Source organism: Trichechus manatus, unplaced genomic scaffold (genome assembly GCF_000243295.1).
Source record: "Trichechus manatus latirostris isolate Lorelei unplaced genomic scaffold, TriManLat1.0 scaffold00002, whole genome shotgun sequence".
Classification (NCBI taxonomy): domain Eukaryota; kingdom Metazoa; phylum Chordata; class Mammalia; order Sirenia; family Trichechidae; genus Trichechus; species Trichechus manatus.
Window position 1 is genome coordinate 23,111,977 of NW_004443938.1, and position 23,191 is coordinate 23,135,167.

At 43.2% G+C, this 23,191-nt stretch overlaps 1 protein-coding gene across 3 annotated transcripts in view; it reads right to left on the bottom strand.

The window, feature by feature from the left end:
* Positions 1-13,187: 13,187 nt before the first annotated feature.
* SASH1 (SAM and SH3 domain containing 1) overlaps positions 13,188-23,191 on the bottom strand; it is a 226,525-nt gene continuing 216,521 nt past the window's right edge. For 2 of the 3 annotated variants that reach the window (XM_023729210.1, XM_023729204.1), the window contains exons 11-13: positions 20,565-21,706; positions 18,813-18,944; positions 13,188-16,544 (exon numbers count right to left, since the gene is read on the bottom strand). In XM_023729210.1, coding sequence (XP_023584978.1) covers positions 16,281-16,544; positions 18,813-18,944; positions 20,565-21,706 — 1,538 coding nt within the window. In that variant the 3' untranslated portion in view covers positions 13,188-16,280. The remainder of the gene's footprint in view (positions 16,545-18,812; positions 18,945-20,564; positions 21,707-23,191) is intronic. The other variant, XM_004368843.3, reaches the window with a different exon arrangement.

A 23,191-nucleotide genomic window follows, 5' to 3' on the forward strand; every position in this document is an offset into this window, starting at 1 on the left:
GGGGGAGAGCATTGAAGAGGACCCTGAGGGACATCAGTTGCCAGTGAGTCAACTCAGACTCATGGTGACCCCATATGTGTCAGAGTAGAGCTGTGCTCCATAGCGTTTCCAGTGGCTGATTTTTTGGAAGTAGATCACCAGACCTTTCTTTCCAGGTGCCTCTGGGTGGACTAAAATCTCCAACCTTTTTAGTGCGGATAATTGGTATGATAAAAATCATTTTTATATGAGATGCAGTGGCAGTTTATTCTCTAAATATATTTGCAGCCATAAATGTTGTCATCTGAAAGCATGATCTAGAGACTTAGAAATGCTGGTTGCTATTTCCTATGAATTCTACTTTATACATATTGTTTAAATTATTCTTTTTTTTACATGCAGAGAAAATTAAATATTACTAAGTGGTTTATAACAAAAAACAGTTGTCCCCTGCCTCACCCCTCCATCTCTCCACACTGGTCCTGGACTCCAGAGAAGATCACTTTCAATTCTTTAACTGTTTAGTATAATATTTCTTTCTGGACTTCTAAAGAGTATGCTTATATGACTAAAAGAAAACTTGAACATTATCTATTCATGTTCCATTATGCTAGACGAAGATTTGTTGTTGTGTGTTGTTGAGCTGATTCCGACTCATGGTGACCCCATGTGACAGAGTAGAACCATCCTATAGTGCTTTCTTGGATGAACATTTGTTGTTGGTGTTGTGAGGTGCGGTCGAGTCGGTTCCGACTCAGCTCCAACTCAGTTGAACACTGAACACATGAATGTACCCTGTTTTATGTGTGTTTATTCATTTATGGGCAAGTAGAGGAAGACACCAAACCAAACCCAAACTTGTTGCTGTTGAGTCAATTCCAACTCATGGCAACCCCATGTGTTACAGAGTTGAACTGCTCCATAGGGTTTTCTTGGCTGTAATTTTTATGGTAGCAGCTCACCAGACCTTTCTTCTGCAATGCCACTGGGTGGGTTTGAACTGCCAACTTTTAGGTTAGCGGCTGAGTTCAAACCGCTTAAGCCACCCAGGGACCTCTAGGGAGACAGGGCGTCATTATTTGGACTCAGGCACCGTTTAGCCTACCACACCACTGATGGTTACCATGATTTAGTAAGCTCAGTCCATGATGCACTTCTTCCATTTTGTTCAACTACTTAGCTGCTGATGCCATTAAAACCAAGCTTATAAATAAAGCTTCAAATAACTGTATCATAGAACATAAATCAAGATTTTCAGGAACAAAAAATGGCATTTTTGTTTGATGATAGGTTGAGGACTTTTGACAACATTAATAAATAAACAATTTATTTAAATTATTGTTTGTTTTGTGTTCATGTCATTCTTTTAAAATCTCGTTCACATTTCATACTGGGTATAGTAAACTGGAGGCCTGATGTCGCAGTGGTTAAGAGCTTGGCCGCTAACCAAAAGGTCAGCAGTTCGAATCCACCAGCCACTCCTTGGAACCCCATGGGGCAGTTCTACTCTGTCCAATAGGGTCACTACGAGTCGGAATTGGCTCTACAGCAATGGTTTCTTGTTTGTTTGTTTTTATGGTACACTACAATAGTGGTTCACTTATGTACCTTGTCAATAAATAAATACACCTATATTTGTGGTGTGCATCGCTGTGGGGCTGAGATCAACCTGCCAGAGACCTACACAGGGATCTTTAGTATGGCAGCAGCTCTGAGTAGTAGAAGACACACAACCTTTGGAATCAAACAAAGCTGAATTTGAATCCAAGACAGCCATTTAACTACCTGTGGAGCCTTGAGCAAGCTGCATGACCTTTTTGTATATGGGGCTGACAATATAATACCTACCTAATGAGGTTGAGGAAAAATTAAAAGTAAAGTTCCTGAAGTTTAATATCCAGAATATATAAAGAACTCCTACAACTCAACAATAAGAAGACAAACAGTCCAATCAAAAAAGAGCAAAGAATTTGAATAGACATTTCTCTAAAGAAGATACACAAATGGCCGATAAACTCACAAAAAGATGTTCAGCATCATTAGTCATTGTTTTTGTTAGGTACCTTCAAGTCAATTCTGACTCACAGCGACCCTATGTACAACAGAATGAAACACTGCCCAGTCAGTCCTGCGTCATCCTCACAATCCTTGCTATGCTTGAGCCCATTGTTGCAACCACTGTGTCAATCCATCTCACTGAGGGTCTTCCTTTCCTTCACTGACCCTCAGCCCTACTCAGCGTGATGTCCTTCTCCAGGGACAGGTCCATCCTGATAACATGTCCAAAGTATGTGAGACATAGTCTAACCCTCCTTACCTCTAAGGAGCATTCTGGTTGTACTTCTTCCAAGACAGAACTTTTCACTCTTTTGGCAGTCCATGGTACTTTCAATATTCTTCGCCAACACCGTAATTCAAAGGTGTCAATTCTTCTTTGGTCTTCCTTATTCATCATCCAGCTTTCACGTGCGTATGAGGCAATTGAAAACACCATGGCTTGGGTCAGGCACACCTTAGTCTTCAAGGTGACATCTTTGCTTTTTAATACTTTAAAGAGGTCTTTTATAGCAGATTTGCCCAACACAATAAGTCTTTTGATTTCTTGACTGCTGCTTCCATGGGTGTTGATTATGGATCCAAGTAAAATAAAATCAATATTATCTCCGTTTGCCATGACATTGTTTATTGGTCCAGGTGTGAGGATTTTTGTTTTCTTTACGTTGAGGTATAATCCATACTGAAGGCTGTGGTCTTTGATCTCCATCAGTAAGTGTTTCAAGTCCTCTTTGCTTTCAGCAAGCGAGGTAGTGTCATCTGCAATCCTGATGCCCCATTCTTCCTCATATAGTCCAGCTTCTCGGATTATTTGCTCAGCATACAGATTGAATAGGTACGGTGAAAGGATAAAACCCTGACACACACCTTTCTTGACTTTAAATCACACAGTATCCCCTTGTTCTGTTCAAATGACTGCCTCTTGATCTATGTACAGGTTCCTCATGAGCATGAGTAAGTGTTCTGAAATTCCCTGTCTTCACAATGTTGTCCATAATTTGTTATGATCCACACAGTCAAACGCCTTTGCGTAGTCAATAAAACACAAGTAAACATCTTTCTGGTATTCTCTGCTTTCAGCCAGGATCTGTCTGACTTCAGCTATGATATCCATGGCTCCACGTCCTCTTCTGAATACGGCCTGAATTTCTGGCAGTTCTCTGTTGATGTACTGCTACAGCTGCTTTTGACTGATCTTCAGCAAAATTTTACTTGTGTGTGATATTAATGATATTGCTCAATAATTTCTGCATTCGGTTGGAAAACGTTTCTTGGGAAAAGGCATAAATAGGGATCTCTTCCAGTTGGATGGCCAGGTAGCTGTCTTCCAAATTTCTTGACAGAGATGAGTAAGCAACTCCAGTGCTGCATCCTTTTGTTGAAACATCTCAGATGGTATTCTGTCAATTTCTGGAGCCTTGTTTTTCGCCAATGGCTTCAGTGCAGCTTGGACTTCTTCCTTCAGTAACATTGGTTTCTGATCATATGTTACCTCCTGAAATGGTTGAACATCGACCAATTCTTTTTGGTATAGAGACTCTCTGTATCCCTTCCATCTTCTTTTGATGCTTCCTGTGTCGTTTAATATTTTCCCTGTAGAATCCTTCAGTATTGGAACTCGAGGCTTGAATTTTTTCTTCAGTTCTTTCATCTTGAGAAATGCTGAGCATGTTCTTCCCTTTTGGTTTTCTGTCTCCAGGTCTTTGCGCATGTCATTATAATACTTATACTTTAGTCATTAGGGAAATGCAAATAAAAACCGCAAGATACTACTTCACCCCCCACTAGGATGGCTATTATCAGAAAAACAGAAATTAACAAGTGTGCGCAAGGTTGTAGAGAAATTGCAACCATTGCTGGTGAGATTGTAAAATTGTGCAGCCATGTGGAAAACAGTATGGCAGTTCCTCTAAAAGTTAAACATAGAACTACCATATGATCCAGCAGTTCCACTCCTGGGTATATACCCAAAAAATTGAAAGCAGGCACTCAAACAGACACTTGTACACCAGTGTTTATTGAAGCATTATTCACAATAGCCAAAGGGGGAAAACCACCCAAGTGTCTATCGATAGATGAATAGATAAATGAAACGTGGTATATCCAATACAATGGAATATTATTCAGCCATAAAGAGAAATGAAGTTCTGATATATGCTACAACATGGATGAAGCTTGAAAACTTTATTCCAAATCAAAGAAGTTAGATATAAAAGGGCAGATATTGTATGATCCCACTTACATGAAATATTTAGAATAGGCAAATGCATGGACATAAAAGTTTATTAGTGGTTACTAGGGGCAGGTGGGAGGAAATAGGGAGGTGTTGCTTAAGGGGTACTGAGTTTCTGCTAAGGCTAATGAAAAGAATTGGAAATGCATAGTGGTGATGGTTGCATAACATGGGGAACGTAATTAATGGCATTGAATTGTACATGTAAAAATGGTTGCGATGGCAGATGTTTTGTTATATGTATTTCACCACAATAAAAAATAAAATTTAAATTAAAAAAACTTTTTAAAAAGTAAAGCTCCTGGTAGATATTCTGTTAATGTTAATTTCCTTTACCCTTAAATCAGTTTCAGTCAGGAGAGAAGGGAAGTTTAATATAGAGAATTATTATCTAGCAACAAGAAGTTAGCTATAAAGGAATTAAAGAAAAATCTCTAAAGAATACCATAAGGCTGAGGGAGAACATTCCAGGAAGGAGCAAACTTGGAAGGGAAGCCTTCTCCCCAGGGATGGAATTCAGACCGCGTTGGGGAAGGTAATCTTGTAGCCCAATGGATGACAGGTAAGTTTGCTGAATTGCCCCAGGTCAGAGCTGGTCAATTTCCCCCATCCTAGGCTGCAGGAAACAGCCCCTCCTGCACCCTCAAGCTGTCAGCCTGCAGCCTCCTGCTAGGTGCAGAATGCGTGAGGCTAAAGCTGGTGGGCAGGAAACCGCGATATGGGAGTGAGCGCCAGTGATGCTCCCTCCACCACCACCAAGGACAGGCCATAGGCAGGCATGCAGAAGGAGCAACAGGAAAAGAACAGAAGCTGCAACTAGAAAGGGCCGTCCCTTCCTCGGGCAGTGTACTTCTAGGGCCCCCTACTGACAATGCCTAACATCATGCCAAGTGCAAAGGAGAAATGCTTACAGTGCCCAGCTCTATCCCAGAATAAGCTGAGGGGCAATAATACCATAACCGGGACAACCCTTGTCTTAGTCATCTAGTGCTGCTATAACAGAAATACCACAAGTGGATGGTTTTAACGAAGAGAAGTTTATTTCCTCACAGTAAAGTAGGCTAAAAGTCCAAATTCAGGGCGTCAGCTCCAGGGGAAGGCTTTTTCTCTCTGTCAGCCTTCTTCTCTTCTGCGTTCTCCCGGACTAGGAGCTTCTCCGCACAGGGACCCCGGTCCAAAGGACAGGCTCTGCTCCCAGCACTGCTTTCTTGATGGTATGAGATCCCCAACTCTCTGCTTGCTTCCCTTTCATCTCTTGACGGTGGTGCAGGCCACACCCCAGGGAAACTCCCTTTACCTTGGATCAGGGATGTGACCTGGGTAAAGGTGGTGTTACAATCCCGCCCTGATTCTCTCTAACATAAAATTACAATCACAAAATGGAGGCCAACCACACAATTCTGGGAATCATGGCCCAGCAAAATTGATACACACATTTCTGGGGGGACATAATTCAAACCATGACAACCCTCCTTCCATTAAGCATACTGAAGGAATACAAAATGGAATATTCTATTTCGAGAAGGATTTGCTTTCTCCAAACCGAGGTTGGGTGGCCACAGGGCACACCCACACAGACCCTTTGCCATGGAGTCGATTCTGATTCATAGTGATCCTATAGGACAGAGTAGAACTGCCCCGTAGGGTTTCCAAGGAGCAGCGGCAGATTTGAACTGGGGACCTTTTCTTTAGCAGCCAATCTCTTAATGACTGCGCCACCAGGGCAGAGTTGTTATAGTGGGGGTTTTAACCTTCTTTATGCCCTGAACCTCTTTGTTGTGTGGTGAAGCCTGTATATGTTTTCTCAAAATAATGTTTTAAAATGCATAATACAAAACAATAGAATTACAAAAATTATATTGAAATGCAGTGATAAAAATATTTTTAAAAACAGACTGGAGGAACCCAGGAAAGCATGGCCCCTGGATTCTCCATCAGCCCAGAACTACAACAATTTCTGAGGCCAACTCTTCAGATAGGGATTGGACTGGACGGTGAGACATAAAGTGATACTCGCGAGGAGTGTGTCTCTTAACTCAAGTAGATACAAGAGACCAAAGGGGTGGCTTCTGTCCGGAGGTGAAATGGGAAGGCAGAGAGGGTTAGGAGCTGATTGAATGGTTATGGGGAATCAAGGGTGGAAAGGAGGAGTGTGCTATCATAGAATGGGGTGAGCAATTAGGGTCACATAACAATGTATGTATAAAAATTTTGTATGGGAGACTAACTTGAAATGTAAACTTCATTTAAAGTACAACAATAAAAAAAAATTTTTTTAAAAACAAGTTTGTGATATAGTAACATGTATTTATTAATGCATTAAAAAGAAATAAGACCTAGCAGTGGGTCTAATAGCCACATAACGTCTCAGTGTGACCAGTAGAAAAGCCCGGCTGGGTTCAATTTTTACAAGAACATACACTACTGTTTGGGAAGGTTTAGGTGCCTGTCTGGATGATCCAGTAAAAGGCCTCACCAACTCCTCTTGCCTCGAAACCAAAACCAAACCAGTTGCCATCGAGTCAATTCTGACTCATGGCTGCCCCATGTGTTGCAAACTAGTACTGTGCTCCATAGGATTTTCAAGGCTGTGACCTTTCAGAAGCAGATTGCCAGGTGTTTCTTCTGAGGTACTTCTGGATGGGTTTGAACCACCAACTTTGCAGTTAGTAGCCAACTACTTAACCGCTTTGCACCACCCAAGGACTCCTCTTGCCTCTCGCTCACCAAACGGCCACCTCTGCACGGAGAGGTCTTCAAAAGTGAGGAAGAGGGGAGTTCTTGGCTTTTCAACGATAGCTCTGATGAAAACACAATGGTACGCTTCATTGTTTTTGGTGGTGGTGCCATGTGGTTCCGCCTACATGTTAGCAACATGAGTCAGCCCAAGAAGAAACGTTCGTGTCTTTGCATGCGTGGTGTTGGATGGGGAAGCTGACCCATTGATAACTTGGCTGGTGAGGACAAAGACCAGGCTGACCTCCCTAGCTGTGTTTAATAGCTTATAAACAAATATTCTGAAAACCAGAAGCAGGAGGTTGGGCAAAGGAGCACTGCTGGTCTGCACAGCCTAGAGCAGAGACTGAAGCCCACTGCTGCCCGTTTGTTTTGTACCCAGTTCCACTTTCCTGTGGGGCAGCTGCCTGGGGGAAAAAAAAGTGCTGGCATGCTTTGCTGGTGTGCATTGTCCATCTAGCGAATATCTACTGAGCCTGCAATGTGCCAGGCACTCTGTGTGATGCTGGGGACATGATGTTGAATTAAACTAAGCCCCCTGTCTGTGAGTTCAGTCTAGCAAGGGAAACAGATGGGTAGGGAAATAATTGCTGTGAGCCCCTGGGTGGTGCAAACAGTTAACACGCTCAGCTGCTAACCTAAAGGTTGGAGGTTCAAGTTCACACAGAGGTGCCTCAGAAGAAAGTCCAGGAGATGTACTTGTGAAACATCAGCCATGAAAACCCAGTGGATCACAGTCTACTCTGACACACATGGGGTCATCATGAATCGGAATTGACTTGACGGCTTGGAAGTCTGTGTCTTAGGTGCTGAGAGAGCAGGGAGGCGAAAGTGTTTATTTATCCCCTTAAAAAAAGAACTTCACTTAAAAAGATGATATGCAAAATGTTTTATTTAAACCATCCACAATAAAATCCTATAAACTTAAGTTACTTTCCTTTTAGGGGTTTCAACCCTATCTAGAAACGTAAGCAACACATATCAGGTCAAGGGTGAAGAATGGGGAACCAATGACTTGTCATCACCCCTTGAAAAAGCACTCAATTCCCACCACCTCCCGCTTCCCACACACCCTTCCTCTGGCCCTGACCTCGGCCAAAGTCAACAAAAACACCAAAAAATAAAAAACGAAGATGAAACTGTTTATAAAATCCTACAAAGCACTTACATTTGAAAAACTAACACTGGTTGCCATCCCTTTGAGAGACTTGAGCATGTTAATATCCAGGGTGAGTGAGGGAACTGTGACAGAGACTCAGACATCTGGGGTACCATCCACTATGGCCGAAGTCCAAGTGGCCTAGCAAATGCCGAGAAGAAATGCCAGTGCAGGTATAGGTGAGTGTCCTGCTCCCACGGGAAATATGGCAGGGGAGGCTGCTGGGAGAGGCTTTGGGTGAAACGTGATGGAATTTCCACTAATTTCCATGCAGGTACAGCCTCTTAGATCTCTTAACGATAACCCCTTAGTTTTCTGGGTTGGAAATGGGAGAAACTTGAGCTGATAACCTAGACTTCAGCACAGTCAGTGGCCTTCATAACACTCCAGTAATTAGCACATTTCTGGGGGTGGAAGTGGTAAAGTAATGGGTCCTGGCAAGTCCACCTCTCCTTTCTCCTGCCAAAAATAAGAGAGTAAATTAATTGTCCAATTTGTACATTTTTAGAGAGTGTTATGAGCAAAACCAGCAATTCTGGTCAGACAAATGCTTGGTCTCACCTGGCTGTGCTAACCATGAGCCTGAAGAAAAGAAGATATTTCTTGACTTGAACTTCTGAATGCTGTATCTTCTCTCTAATTTTTGGAGGTGGGAAAAAAATCTACAAGGAAAATTTGAGTATCTGTAATGTCCTCCACAACCCAACTAGCATGAACCCCTCATCAAACATTCTTTTGTGGGCAACTCCCTTAAACCTCAAAGCCAACAGAGGAAGAATTCTTGGGGGAGCTCGAATGGGAGGTCCCTGGTGGCTTGGGCAGCCACAGTCTCCATCTGTCTCAACAGGGCAAGGATTACTATGGTGTGCCTCCCAGCAAAACCCTATTCCATACGTTCCGAGCCTGGGGCTAAATAAGAAGTGCCCCGATGCCAAAGTAAATGAGGCTCCTCCTTGGAGGGTGGCTAACTCCCTGCATTTAGACCACAGCTGAAAGGGCCCTTGGAAAACTTTTGGAAACCTCCCCGAGGAAAATGGAAGAAATGTACACACTGTCCCTGTGTCTAGTGAGACAGCACTGAACGGGCTCTGCAAACAACTGCAGGGTTTCTCGGGGAGGTGCCACTTTCTGACATGGGGCCCTCCCTGTAGAGGAAGCCCCGACAGTTGGGTTGATTTGCAAGTAGTGAGCAATTCCGGGCGATGATCCCAAGCCAGGAGTAAGGGGACTTTCTCTCGTCAAAGGCACAGGTCCTAGATGGGGGGCAACTTCTAATCCCCACCCCCTCTTTTTGTCCTCCTTTCCTCCAAACCACCCAGAAGCAATCTCTTAACAGGTTTCTCAACTTCGTACCTTTTGAAAGCCAAGAGGAGGCTAGTAGGAGTTGAGTGAGGGCCGGGGCTGGCCAACTGGGAAAGAATTGAAGTTCATCTCAGAAGCGCTACATCAGAGGACAGTGGGTAGAGTGGTAGCAGCCCCTGATTATGCAATGACAGCCCCAGAGTGGACTCCCCAAGCCCTATCCAAGCCTGTGGAGATGAGAGGTAAGCCTGGACAGTTGCCTCTTGGAGGTTTCCTGAGCCCGACCTAGCCCCACCTGGCCTTCCAAGAGAGGGAGTGCATCCTCCCAAGTGGGAAGCCTCCCCAGGTCTGCATGAGACGGAAGTACCTGGACAACAGGGAAGGGAGGAGGGCCAGAAGACAGGTCAAGGCCAAGGTCCCTGACTCCTCTCACATGACTCCATTTAAGTTTGCTCAGAGTTCCTGCTCTGGGAGGTACTCAAGCCCCTTTAGAGCTGAAAAGTCTGTGCTCGTAAGAGCCTGCTAAAGCAGAGTTTAAGAAACTGCCAAATAAAATGATTAGCTGGTTTTCTGTCTAGGTGGCTGCACCAAGTCACCTCTGTGTGTGCGGTCACTTGGATGATACCTCACAATCAGTTTTAAGGCAAGTAGGCACCTATTGCCCTGGTACATATGTGACCTGAAACACTCAGTCTCCCTGGTTATGTAAAGCAGTCGCTTGGAGGAAATTCTAACAGGGACCAGGTTGACACTATTTCCTCTCGAGAATGCAACGTGATGATCAGAACTGCTCAGATGGAGTGAGATGGTTCAGACTTGGAAGGACACCCAGGGCCCACATAAGGAACCCACTTCTAGGGAAGGGTAAGTCTAGAGGATAATCTGGCTCAATTCCCCAACCAGCATGTCCGTTTGGAAGCTGGTTTGGGCAGGTTGTGTGACTGAGGCTTGAACTGCACCTGATAGAAGTACTCATTTCAGATCCCAAGGGCTCCAGAACTCCTCCATGCTAGTATCTTGGTTCACAGCCTTCACCATGCATCAGAATAACCTGGGAGCTTAAAAAAACAAACAGACTTCAACGGCAGTGGGGCCCAGCCCATTTTTCTAAAGACTTCCCAGCATGATGGTGTTTCTGATGTGTCAGCTGTGCTGGGCTACAGGCCCCAATTACTCAGTCAAACACTGATCTCAGTGTTGCTGTGAAGGTGTTTTGTAGATGGGATTAGCATCGTTTCAGATGAGCTCCAGTGTTTATTAAAATGGGTTCTAATTTTATGAGTCACCCATCATCATTTTCCTACGGCACTTTTTTAATTGAGTAAAATTCACATGACATGAATTTTAACCATTTTGAAAGTGAACAATTCATCAGCATTTAGTACATTCACAATGTTGGGCAATCACCACTTCTATCTAGTTCCAAAACATTTCATTACCCGAAAGAAAATCCTATACCCATTGAGCAGTCACTCCCATTCTCACCCTCCCTACCCCTCCCCGCCAGCCTTTGGCAGCCACCAATCTGTTTTCTCTATGAATTTAACCTGTTCTGAATATTTCATACAAATGGGATTATACAACGTGTAATCTTTTCTGTCCAGCTTCTTTTACTTAACATAAGGTTTTTGAGGTTCATCCATGTTGTAGCATGTATTAATAGTTATTTTTTATGGCAGAAAAATAGTTGGCTGTTGTATGAATATACTACAATTTGTTTATCCATTTGTCCATTGATGAAAATTTGGGTTGTTTCTACCTTTTGATAATATTGTGAATAGTGCTGCTATGAATATTTGTGTACAAGTATTTATTTGAGGACCTGTTTTCAGTTCTTTGGGGGTATATACCTAGGAGTGGAATTGCTAGGTCATATGGTAATTCTGTGTGTAACTTTTTGAGGAACCTTCAGACTGTTTTCCACAGTGGCTGTACCATTTTACATTCCCACCAGCAGGAGGATTCCGATTTCTCCACATCTTCACCAACACTTGTTATTTTCCCTGGTTTGTTTTGTTTTTATTTGTAAGTTGTCTTATCTCCTATGTTTCAATAGGTGGTTTGGTTATAGGGACCCTAGATCAGCGGCTTTGAGGGAGAAAGATCTGGTGATCTGCTTCCATGAAGATGATTGTTGTTGGGTGTTGTCAAGTTGATTTCTTTTCGTAGCAACCCCATGCAGAATAGAACTGTCCCATAGGGTTTTCTAGACTGTAATCTTTATGGGAGCAGATCGCCAGGTCTTTTTTCTGCGGAACCGCTGGGTGGATTCGAACCACCAACCTTTCGATTAGCAGCTGAGAGCCTAACCATTGCGCCACCAGGGTTCCTTCTGTCGCCTGGGGTCACTATGAGTCAGAATCCATTCTATGGCACACAACAAGGGCTTGCTGACAACTTGGTGAGTCGTAAGGGCCTTTCTCTCCCTCCTGCTGTTGGATTTCATTTTAAGGATGTGTAGGTCGAATCAGTTGCCAGGAACCACTGCTTCCTCTCTCTGTGCTTTCCTCCCGGCTTTGGAACCTCTCACATCCCGCCCTCCACAAATTCAGGTTCTCCCTTCAACCTGGAAGATCACTGCCCTCTGGTGGTCACATGCTGCAATAACTACTCCCTCTACAAAAGCTGTTGGCTGAAAGCAGTTCTGGGAACTTCTAGCTCTGATTTCTGTTTAGACCAAGGCAGCTCACGTGCTGCAGTTAAGCCTTTGCTGGAGAGGGGAGAACTGGCCCGCTGTCTATTTACTCTGTCACTACTATCCGTGTATGACCTTTGGCTCCTCTGTGGGTCTCTGTTCCCTACCTGTTAAATGAGGGGATTAAAATAGATTATCTCCAGTTTTAACGTTCAGGATTCAATGGCTTGTGATTTGGCCCAGTCATTCATTCAACAGATACTTCGAGACTCTCTATGCGTCAGGTGTAGAAGCATGGGATACATCAGAAAGCAAATCTCTGCATTTGGGAACTTTAAATTATTGTAGGAGGAGACAGGTAATAAGCACCTCTCAAAGTGGGAACTGGTGGCACAGTGGTTAACTAACCAAAAGGTCAGCAGTTTGAATCCATCAGCCGCCCCTTGGAAACCCTATGGGACAGTTCTACCCTGTCCAATGGGGTCGCTATGAGTTGGAATTGACTTGACGGCAATGGGGTTGGTTTTTGTTATAATAAAGAAGTAAATGACATAGCACGTTAGGTGATCAGTGCTATGGGGTAAACAGAGCAGGTACGGAGGATCAGGATGGTGGCAGAGGTGAGAGATAGGGAAGGGTGCAACTTTAGACGATGTAGTCAGGATAGTCCACCTGGAGGAGGAGGTAACTTATGAGCAAAGACCTGTAGGAGGAGGATATAAGGGAATTACTAATGCAGTATTGTGAGGATGGCACAGGACTGGGCAGCGTTTCACTCTGTTGTACATAGGGTCACTATGAGTCAGAACAGAGGGACGAGCATTCCAGGCAGAGGAAAATCCATACAAAAAAAATTTGAGTGTGTGTCTGAGAGTTGAGTTTTGATGATGTGGCAGAAGTAATGGTATACAGCTACTATTTTTACAATATATTTAATTCTTAAACTGTACTTTGTAAATTTCTTTTCTAGAATTTCCATCTAGGAATCCCATTTCTACTCCATTCATCCTGGAAATACCCAAGGAAGAACAGTAACAACAAAACGACACATATTCAATTGAAGAAATTTATTTACTTTTTTTTCCTAGGTACGTAGATGACATAATTATAGACAAGCTTTGATACATAGGAAAACCCTTCTGTCCAACTCTCTTTTTGCTAAATGAGTCATCACAATAATTTTTACAATTTTTAAAACAATACACAGCTTTCTTGGGCTGAAGCAATTGCAAGAACATATTGGTACTGGTATATTACAGCTACTTACAATGTTTAAGAACAGCCACGGAGAAAAATAAGTTATTTAAATATTGATTTCATATACAGAAAGTGCAATGTTGTTAGTTGTTATATAACTTGCTTGACAGTTTGTTTTCTCTATCAATTTGAAATCAAGATAACTTGGACTCAGACTACTCGATTTTTCTTTTTTTCTGAAAATAATACAGTGCACCCATGCGGTGGCGACTTGGTGAACTGGCCTCTGTTGCTGCAGTTACAAAAGCAAACTCGGCTACGTCAGGAACTGGTTTCCAGTAGACGAGTCATTTCTATTACACCCACACCTGGGTTCAGGAACAAGCAAGGGCCTCTGAGTAAGGCAAGGTCATGAGAACATGCCTGCTTCTTGGTTATCTGGGAATGTAAATAGTAGTGGGGGCTGGCTGGCTGGCTGCTTTTCCTTCCAGACAGCTTCTGAAGCAAAAATTATACACAATGGATGTGTAGCTACCTGAGCCGAACTACCTTTCCAGGTTTCTTTTGTGCTTTCAAAACACCGAACAATTTTTACTGTTTCGCAGAATTCTGTACCAAATGCAACTGATTGAAACTGGATATTGCTGAAGCCACCCCCTGTCTACTAACACCCACCGGTGGTCCCAAACCACCGCAGTCAAATGTCACACGCAAATATTCGGGCTCTTCTGCATCCACTGAAAAGTTTAAAGCAAAAGAAGACCAAACAAACACTAAAGATATAAAAGAAGATTTGAAAAAAAAAAAAAATGCAATAAAATAAAAACCGCAGACATCTCAGACTAGAAAGACCTCCCATTGAACATTATTCATGGTCCCTGATTTTGATTTTCTATGCAAAGGAAATCATTTCCAAAGAAGGGTTTGGCATTGTTAGACACTCAAATCCAGAAAGTTCCCTTTTCTGGTGCTACTTTGACTTAAATGAAAATCCAGCACAGAACGTGAACTAAAACTTGGAAATGCACATTGGATTTCTTCTTTTCCTTTGTTACCTCTAACTTGACTCTTGTGGTCTTTTTGCTCAGCTTTAGCAATGAGCAGGATGTCTCAGAATGTGAAGCTGGCAGACTGCAAAAGCATGAAGAGCCTGTTCTTGCCCGTCTCCACCACATTACTTAAAATATGCCTAAATGATGTAGTTACGTGAGAACCCTGCAGCCTTGCTACATTCCAAATGTGCTGTGTTCACAAGAACGTCAAAACTTGAGAGGACTAAAACGAGCTGGTTTTAAGAGTTTGGCTGAAGTTTGGCAGCTGTAGCCTTTCTACATTTCTACCACATCTTCATGTGGTATCTTACAGTAGGTGAATGTTATTGAAGAAACATACATTTATTTTACAAAAATGCATATACCAAAGCATGAAAAAAAAAAAAAAAATATCACCTGAGAACATCCTTTTCCTCAGAAAACATGGATCCAGGTATATAAAGCAAATGCTAGAGATGCCTTTCTCATAAATGGAATCACTTTTTCTCTTTCCTGAGGGAAATCATTTGTTTTAATGAGCAGATGAAATACTACATAACTTTTGATCAAGGCCTTGTGTTCAAAGTGTTTCTGGTGTAAATGATCACATCTGAGGCTTAAAGTGGTGCTCATAATAAAAACATAAAGGAAAATCACTTTGTAGGCAATGAAGACCTTAATAGTTTGTTGTCTAAATTTGCTGTTTGCTGGAAAATCAGACACTAGATTAAAAGATGACAGAATATGCTAAAACCAGCTAGAAAGCAACTGAAAATATGCAAATACTTAATACATAGCTAGCGTGGTTTGTCTGGCTTCATAATGAACCCTTGTTTGAATTAAAAGAATTACCTAAAGAAGAAAAGAAGTAAGATAACAACATCTTAATTATAACACTTAAAAAACTTAGAAAATATCTTATAAACTACTTCCCTTTTTAAAAACATCTTTCTGGAACATTCAATCTTACAATGACTTTTCGCAAAGGTGACCTGTTAGCTGATGACTGAAGTTTGGAATGGATATAGTCCAGATTCCAAGTCAAAGCTGCAGCACAATGACCAACATGGTAACAAAAATAAACTGATTAAAATGAAAGGTAGTTACTGCACACACACACGCACATATACAAGACATCCTTGTGTATTTCAGATAGCTTCTTACTGGATTTGTAGTTAGTTTAAAAACCGAAAGCCAACATGAAATTTGTGCCTGATAAACACCCCTACAAAATAAGCCATGTCAAAATGAAACATTAGAAAAGCCCATTTTGCTGAAAACACCCCAGATACACTAGACGGCAGTCTAAGCTGAAGGTTTGGAACTATGGTTACAGGGTCATGAACACGAGTAAAATCACTGCTCAAAGCTTATGTTAAGGCAAATAAAAGCTGATTGCTAGAAAGCAATTATTAACATGTTTCTTGTTTATCTAAAGGAGAACAGGGCTTTTTTTTCCTTCTGGTGCAGCCAGATTTGTTTACTTATAAACAAATGAGCATGGTCCATAGAGTACACTAATTCCCGAGTCTGTTACTTTGGCCTAGCTAAAGGCCGTCTGGCCCTCAGGCGTCCTGCAGGGTGACAGACAGAAGGGCAAGGGCAGGAATGGGGTGCCCCTCCTTCTCCACCCCACCCTCTCCCAGCTCACAGAGACAGCCTGGAGGCGAAGCGTTTCCGGCTAGCTGGCATGTTGGTTCTTTTGTGTTCTGCAAATAAAAATAAGTACTTGTCTTTTCTTTGGGGGTTGAGGAGAACCATGCCAATTTCCTCGAGAGGGGGTTTTTCTGGAGGAGAGAGGGTCCTTAGTCCTGTGCCAAGGTTTCGTGCTGTGTTTGGCTGCACACTGGGCCTTTCTTTTGGGTCTGGTCTGCACATCCAGGGGTGAAGGAGTTGCATCATAAGCACAGTGAAAGGGTGGCTCTTGTCCAGGGAAGTTCAACCATGGCCTGGCTACACGGCCTCGGGGCCTGGCGGCAGTTTGAAAAGTCTGGCTGCAGATACGAGCTTGCTTATGTGCCTCTCCTCTGTGATGCCAGCCTCCTGAAGGCAAGTGTGGGACAGAGAAGGCACTTGGCTCAGTGTGCTGAACCCCGCTTCTGTCAGGGCACTGGCGTACATGGGCAGACCGATGGAAATCAGCCAGTCAGACACGGACGACACGCATCCAGGAGAGAGGGGCTTTCTACAGATTTCCGTGAGGCCACCACTTGGGATCTGGACAAAGAAAGAAGGCAATGTTATAGAATCAACACACGCCACTTCCTTCACGCTAAGAAGAAGAGTCCTGCAATCTTTCACTGCTGGACTATTATCTGAAAATGATGACGTGAGACGCCAAGGACTAGGATGAAAAGTCCTTTCTTGACTTCTTAAAGACGAGACAAATTCTGAAGGATGTGTAGGTGTCTCTGGGTGGTGCTAATGGTTAATGCACTTGGCTGCTAACCAAGAGGTTGGTGGTTTGAGTCCACCTAGAGATGCCTCAGAAGAAAGACTTGGTGATCTACTTTCAAAACATCAGCCACTGAAAACCCTACGGAGCAGTTCTACTCTAACACACGGGGTCGCCATGAGTCAGCATTGACTTGACAACAACTGGTTTTTGTTTTGTTGGTTTAGGTTCTAGAAGGTATATGGAATTAGAGCAAATGCCAATTATGTGTTCAAATCTCCAAACTGTAAGCATTTGTCTCACTGTACTGGGATCTACAATGAGAGAACCCTAAGGTTATTTGAAGCGGCAAACCTGTGTAATAGTGTAGAAGGTAAGATATTCAATGGCTATGGTTTTTATAAAGTACATTTTCCACTGTATCTTGAATCTATGTTAACAACCAGAAAATTAGACATTTAATGAATATAGTTACAAAGAATTTAATATACAATAATGTAAGTGTTGTCTAAGGCAGGGAAATGGACATTTGTACTCTACTACTTGAAATATTCACCAGTTTGTCATACTGTGGTGGCTTGTGTGTTGCTGTGATGCTGGAAGCTAAGCCGTGGATATTTCAAATACCAACAAGGTCACCCACAGTGGACAGGCTTCAGCGGAGTCTGCAGAACTCAGAGAGATTATAAAGAAAGACCTGGTGATATACTTCTGAAAATTAGCCAATGAATACCCTATTGATCAGACAGAATACTGTCTGATATAGTGCCAGATGAGCCCTTTCGGTTGGAGGGGACTGAAGATACACAGCAGCAACAACATGCACTCATATATGCCAATGGTCATGAAGATGTGGCAGGACTGGGCAAGATTTCATTCTGTTGTGCATGGGGTCACCATGAGGGGAAGCTGACTCGATGGGGACCACCACCAACAACAACAACCAGAAAAACAAAATGTTACACCTTTCAGAAAACTAATTTGCTCACAAGTATAAAAATCCTTGAAATTTTGCATAGTCTCAATCAAGCAAAATCTCTTCAAGGAATATATCCTTAGAACTTAACCTTGGAAGTTTGCAAAGATTTATTAACAAGGATGTTCTTCACTGTATTTTTACGATAAAAAGTTGGAAACAATCTAAATGTTCAACATAGGAGATTATGGCTAAACTACGGTACTTCTATCTACTAGAATACTTTGAAACATTAATACAGGGGAACAGATTTACTATCTGATAGCTGAAAATAATCAAGTTTCAAAATAATATTGTTTACTATTGCATATATGCACAGAGAAAAGACAAGACAGATGTACAAAAAGTTTTTAACTGTGCTGGGATTATGGATGATTTTTTTTTTCCAAAATTATATTTTCAAAAATTGCTATGCTGAACCCTGAAACTATTGCCCTGAGATAATCTTTAAATCTTAAACCTAAAGTATCCCCCTGAAGTCTTCTTAAAAACAAACAATAGTTTAGCTTAACTACTAAAAAACGTCTGCCTTGAGCATTATGCTTTTAAGATCTACCTGCAAACCTGGTAGCGTAGTGGCTGCTAACTGAAAGGCTGGCAGTTCCAACCTACCAGGTGCTCCTTGGAAACTCTCTGGGGGGAGTTCTACTCTGTCCTATAGGGTCACTATGAGTTGGAATCAACTCCATGGCAACAGTTGTTTTTTTTTTTTTTTTTTTTAATATGGGATCAAATTGACAACAGCAACTCAAATTATTAGACAAGAAGCTCAGGGGGCAGAGAGTTTATGTTAATGGGGGAGGAGCAACTCAGAAAAAGACGGCGAGAATGGCTGTACAACTCCAAGTAACCAAAGTCACTGAACTGTACCTGTGAAACCATTGAACTGGTGTAAGTTCTGCTGTGTATATTCTCAATAACAACAAAATAAATAAAAAAATTTCTAGGCTGAACATATATTACTTACTCCCCGCTCCCCCCAAGTATCTCCTGTCTAGAGCTATAATGAACCCTTGGCTAGTCAGCAGTTGCCAGCACGGGAATCCTTAAAGCACCATAACTAGATGCACTTCAGAAGCTGTGTGCAGGAAAATGCAAAGTGCGGGCTGCTCACCGCCATGCGGTGCTGCTTGCGAAGCAGCTTCACGCGGATCTGGTCCATGTTGGTGGCGACGTCCCTCTCAGGCTGATCCAAGTCCTCCGCGTATCTTTGTACCAGGGCTTCCGGAATCCCACAGCGGCCGTGCTGCGACGGAAGAGCAGAAACGTGGCATCAGGGGAGCAAGAACTGTTAGCCTTTCTCCACGATACATCAAAAATAAGGGAGGGTAAGGCATTTAGCTGCTGGAAAATATCACTCAAAGTTTTTTTATTTGAAATTAAACCAAGATTTTCTGGACCAAAGCCCTCACCTCACCCTGCCCAATCATTGCTCAAAATATGGTCCCTCTGATGTTACTGAAGATGGTTTGCTAAATTGCAGGAGACAGGGTCAAGCATCTGCTCTATAGACATTCTACTTTTTAGGCTTCATCTATTAAGAGTTAAGGAGTTCATAGGTGGCACAGATGGTTAAGCACTCAACTACTAACCAAAAGGTTGGCAGTTCGAACCCACCCAGAGGCACGTCGGGAGACAGGCCTGGCGATCTGCTTCCTAAAGGTAACAGCCTTGAAAACAGTTCTACTCTGCACACGTGGGGCCGCCATGAATCAGAATCGACTCAAGGGCAACTGGTTTGGTTTTGTTGGTTATGAAAAGTTAAACTGCCATGTCACTACCAGCATTTAGAGTAGAATTCTAGAAGATCTTTCCATTCACTAAACATAGAGGAGGAGGAGGAAGAGAAGAAGAAGGGAAAAGGAGAGCTTATTGTAAGGCATTCTTGGTCATCAGATTTCTATAACGACTCCCAGAAATCTATTATAGCAAGACATGTATTTCCAGGAGCAAAGTACAGCCACATCTATTATCGTTTATCCATTCCAAAGTCATTTTGGTATTGCTAGATCAACTTTTTTTTTTTCCCAGATGAAAATTATTTTTTATTACAGATCTAAATGTTTTTTGGTATGAGAAGAGTATTTTATATAATCTTATTTTTTTCCTGTTACACACACAGTTAATTATACAGTAGAGTTATTACATCTGAACAGTGTTCTACGATTCTCAAAGTATGCTCACATCTGTTTTATCTGCTCCTATTAACACCTCTCAAAGGCAGATATGCGGGTTGCTATTAACCCCATTCTATATGTGGCGAAATGAAGTGGGAAGAGGTGAATGTCTGAAAATCCACATGTCTAGTAAGACATGGAAACTTGAACTCTGGTCTCTCCTGGGCACTGAATCATTCCTTTCAGAAACCGATTCTAGCACTGATAGCTCTCCCTGCAAAGTATAAAACCAAAAACACAAACCAGTTGTCCTCAAGTCGATTCCGACACACGGTGACTCCATATGTTACAGAGTAGAACTGCTCCATACGGTTTTCATGGCTGTGATCTTTTGGAAGCAGATTGCCAGGCCTTTCTTCTGAGGCACCTCTGGGTAGGTTCTAACTGCCAACCTTTTTTGGTCAGCAGTTGACCGCTTAGCTGTTTTGTACCACCCAGGGACTCTGCAAAGTACAGCTGCCAAAAATTAAAAACAAACACGCAAAAGTAAAATGAAAGAAAACTCCGAGGCTGCCTGAGATTTAATATGAAGACTGTGCTCACCACTTGTCAGCCGCAGCAGCTGTCTGGACAGTCCACCCAGCTGGGGCTGCCGCCTGGCCCCTCAGAGCGGCCAGAGCGTTCATCTGACCTGGCTGCCTGATTACAAAAGCAAAGGCCTATGGAATTGGGGACAGGGCCTTCAATACCTTATCAGAGTACGGCTCCTCGGTGAGATCAATGCCTTCTGCTTGTAGCTTGTTTTCAGTCAGCATTTCCAGATCAACCCCTCGGGTACAGGACACCTTCCTGGTCAACGCCAGGCCCAGCCTCACGCCGTGCTCCTGGAGACTTATGCTCTCCGGGAGGTCTGAGAGCCAGGGGGGTGGTCTCGTGCTTGGGGGGCTGCCAGGCTCCTGCCCTGAGGGGGCCCTAGAAGCCTGTGTTGTGTGGCAGTCAGTGGGGCTGGCAGGGCTGCTCCTTTTAATTGGCAGACACGGTGTGTCAGGGCTGGGGAGGGTCCCCCCAGGGCCTCCGGGAACAGGGTGGAGACCGTTAGCCAGGCGTTCTCTGCTCTTTTTGGCAGGAACAGGTGGAGGCTGCGAAGGATTTTTTGGCTGTGTTCTTGCCTCAGGGACCGTCTGCTCAACATCTACCCCTTCTTTGGTGCCTGGGGGATGATTTGTTCCTTCAAAATCGTGCCCTTTTCTGTGACCCTCAAGAGGTGTCCTTGTGAAACTGTGTTTAGCTCCCGGAGGTTGACTGTCATAGTTTTTGGGCAAACACTGAGGAGGTGATGTGCCCTGTGAAGAGACAGCTACTGAACCATCCAGTTTCTTAGTCGTAATTTTCTGAGGTTCAGAAAATCTCTTGCTTTGGGTCAGTAGCAATGCATTGTCTACAGCAGATTCTCGTTCTGGGGTTTGAACCTTGGAGATGGAGGTGGTTGTCTTTTGTGGCACTTCTGGTAGAATCTCAGGGGAGGGTCCTGTCACCCCCCTAGGCACATCTTTTTCAGCATCAGGCTCTCCCTGAAGGTCGTCCAGGGAATGGGATCGGGGCCAAGTTTCCACAGTCTGGGGGCCCTCCAGGGTCTCGCAGCTCTGGCAGATGGAAACGGGGAGGCTTCTTCGGTTTTTATTCAAACCAGTCGCGCATGGCTGGTCACAGCTGGTGGAGGCATAAGGGGTAAGCCCACTGCCCAGGCGGCTCTCCTCTCCCTGCTTCAGCGCATCCACTGATTTCGTTAAGGGCAGTGTTGGGTAGCTGCCCAGCTGGTTTCTGCTGAACGACTTAAAGCCAGTCTCGGTTGATGGCTTGGCAGATAGGAGACTAGTTTTCCGCATCTTGCCTGGGAGACGAGAAAATATTTTACAATCACATTTCCAAAGAGAAGCAGTCAAACTGATGTATAAAGGTGTGTTAACATAACTGAAATCTCCAACTACTACATCCCATTCTTGAATTACACTAAGGACGTAAAATTACCATGTATGACACTGGGTGATAGAGGGTTATTATGGTCCCATTTTTATTTTTAGAAAGAATTCTTAGCCTTATTAAAGGACTTGTGGAGACTGAAATTAATTGGGTGATGTTGAAAAGAAATATGCTGTGTCAAGCAGTAAAATAAGTCTGGGCTTCATGTCTGTTCCTGGCTGCAATCAGTATGGCAGAGGGTTGGTTGTCCATACCTCATCTGGAAACTACCGACATGATTTCTGTTTGGTGAGCATGGTTTCCTAAGATCATGGCTGAAAAGAGAGATGGCCTGAATTTCAGAACAGATTCTATAAGTGCTGCCCCTAGGGTTCATCAGTGATCAATGAACACTCAAATTTTACCTTCCTTGAAGCGGTTCCCTGCCAGGCTTGTGAGTCACACACTTTGAGGGCTCCACACTGCCTATCAGAATCAGGATTAGGGTGATATGAGTGAGATGCATAGGGTGCAAACTTGGAGGTGCTCACTCTCAGACTTGTGCAAGTGGATGGTTAGCACCTGAGTGAGCGCTGCCTTAAAAGATGTGCCCGAGGCAGTGACCTTACTTCATTCACCCTAGTCCTGGCTGGGTGCCCACAATGGCTCTCAAACTACTTTTCCCCTTGATCCACAGTAAGAAATCCTTTTACATTCATTCTCCAGTATACCACGAACACACGTACACACACAACCAAAACACAGATTACAAGTAACAATACTAACCCTTTCTCTATGGAATGTACTCTGATATTTTCTATTTATTCTATCTTACAAAACTGCTTTCATGACCCACTAAAATGATTTCACAACCCACTAATGAATTACAACCTGCAGTTAGAAAATGTTGCTTTTGTACGTGCTCCATACACATTGTTATGCATGGGCTAATACATGGGATTCCAATGACAGCTAAAGACCATCAAACCTGGGCATTTTTCGCTCATGGTCTTCAAGTGTTCAACAGAGATTTAGATTACTGCAGCAGTGTGAACCCTTCACTATTGTTTCTAATCTTGCTATAATGGGAGTTTTGGGGTCAGAAAAGGAAACCACAAAGCCATGGCAATCAATATTTAGCCTACCTGACCTCATTCCACTTAAGACTCTTCTTTTGTGCGATACGAGTGGGCTTTCTGAAATTTCATTTTGACTGCTCCCCGAGTCTAAGTACAGGCAGGCCACAAACCAGGAGTCCTGGGCTTCAAATCATCCTCTCCTGAGGAAATTGCCTCTGGACAGGGGATGCCTATGAAGGCATTTAAGAGACTACAGCTTGTGGGGCCCTGATGGATCGTCTACCTGGTTAAGTGTTTTCCTTATGGTTCAATAGTTCCCAACACTCAAATGTTTGTTT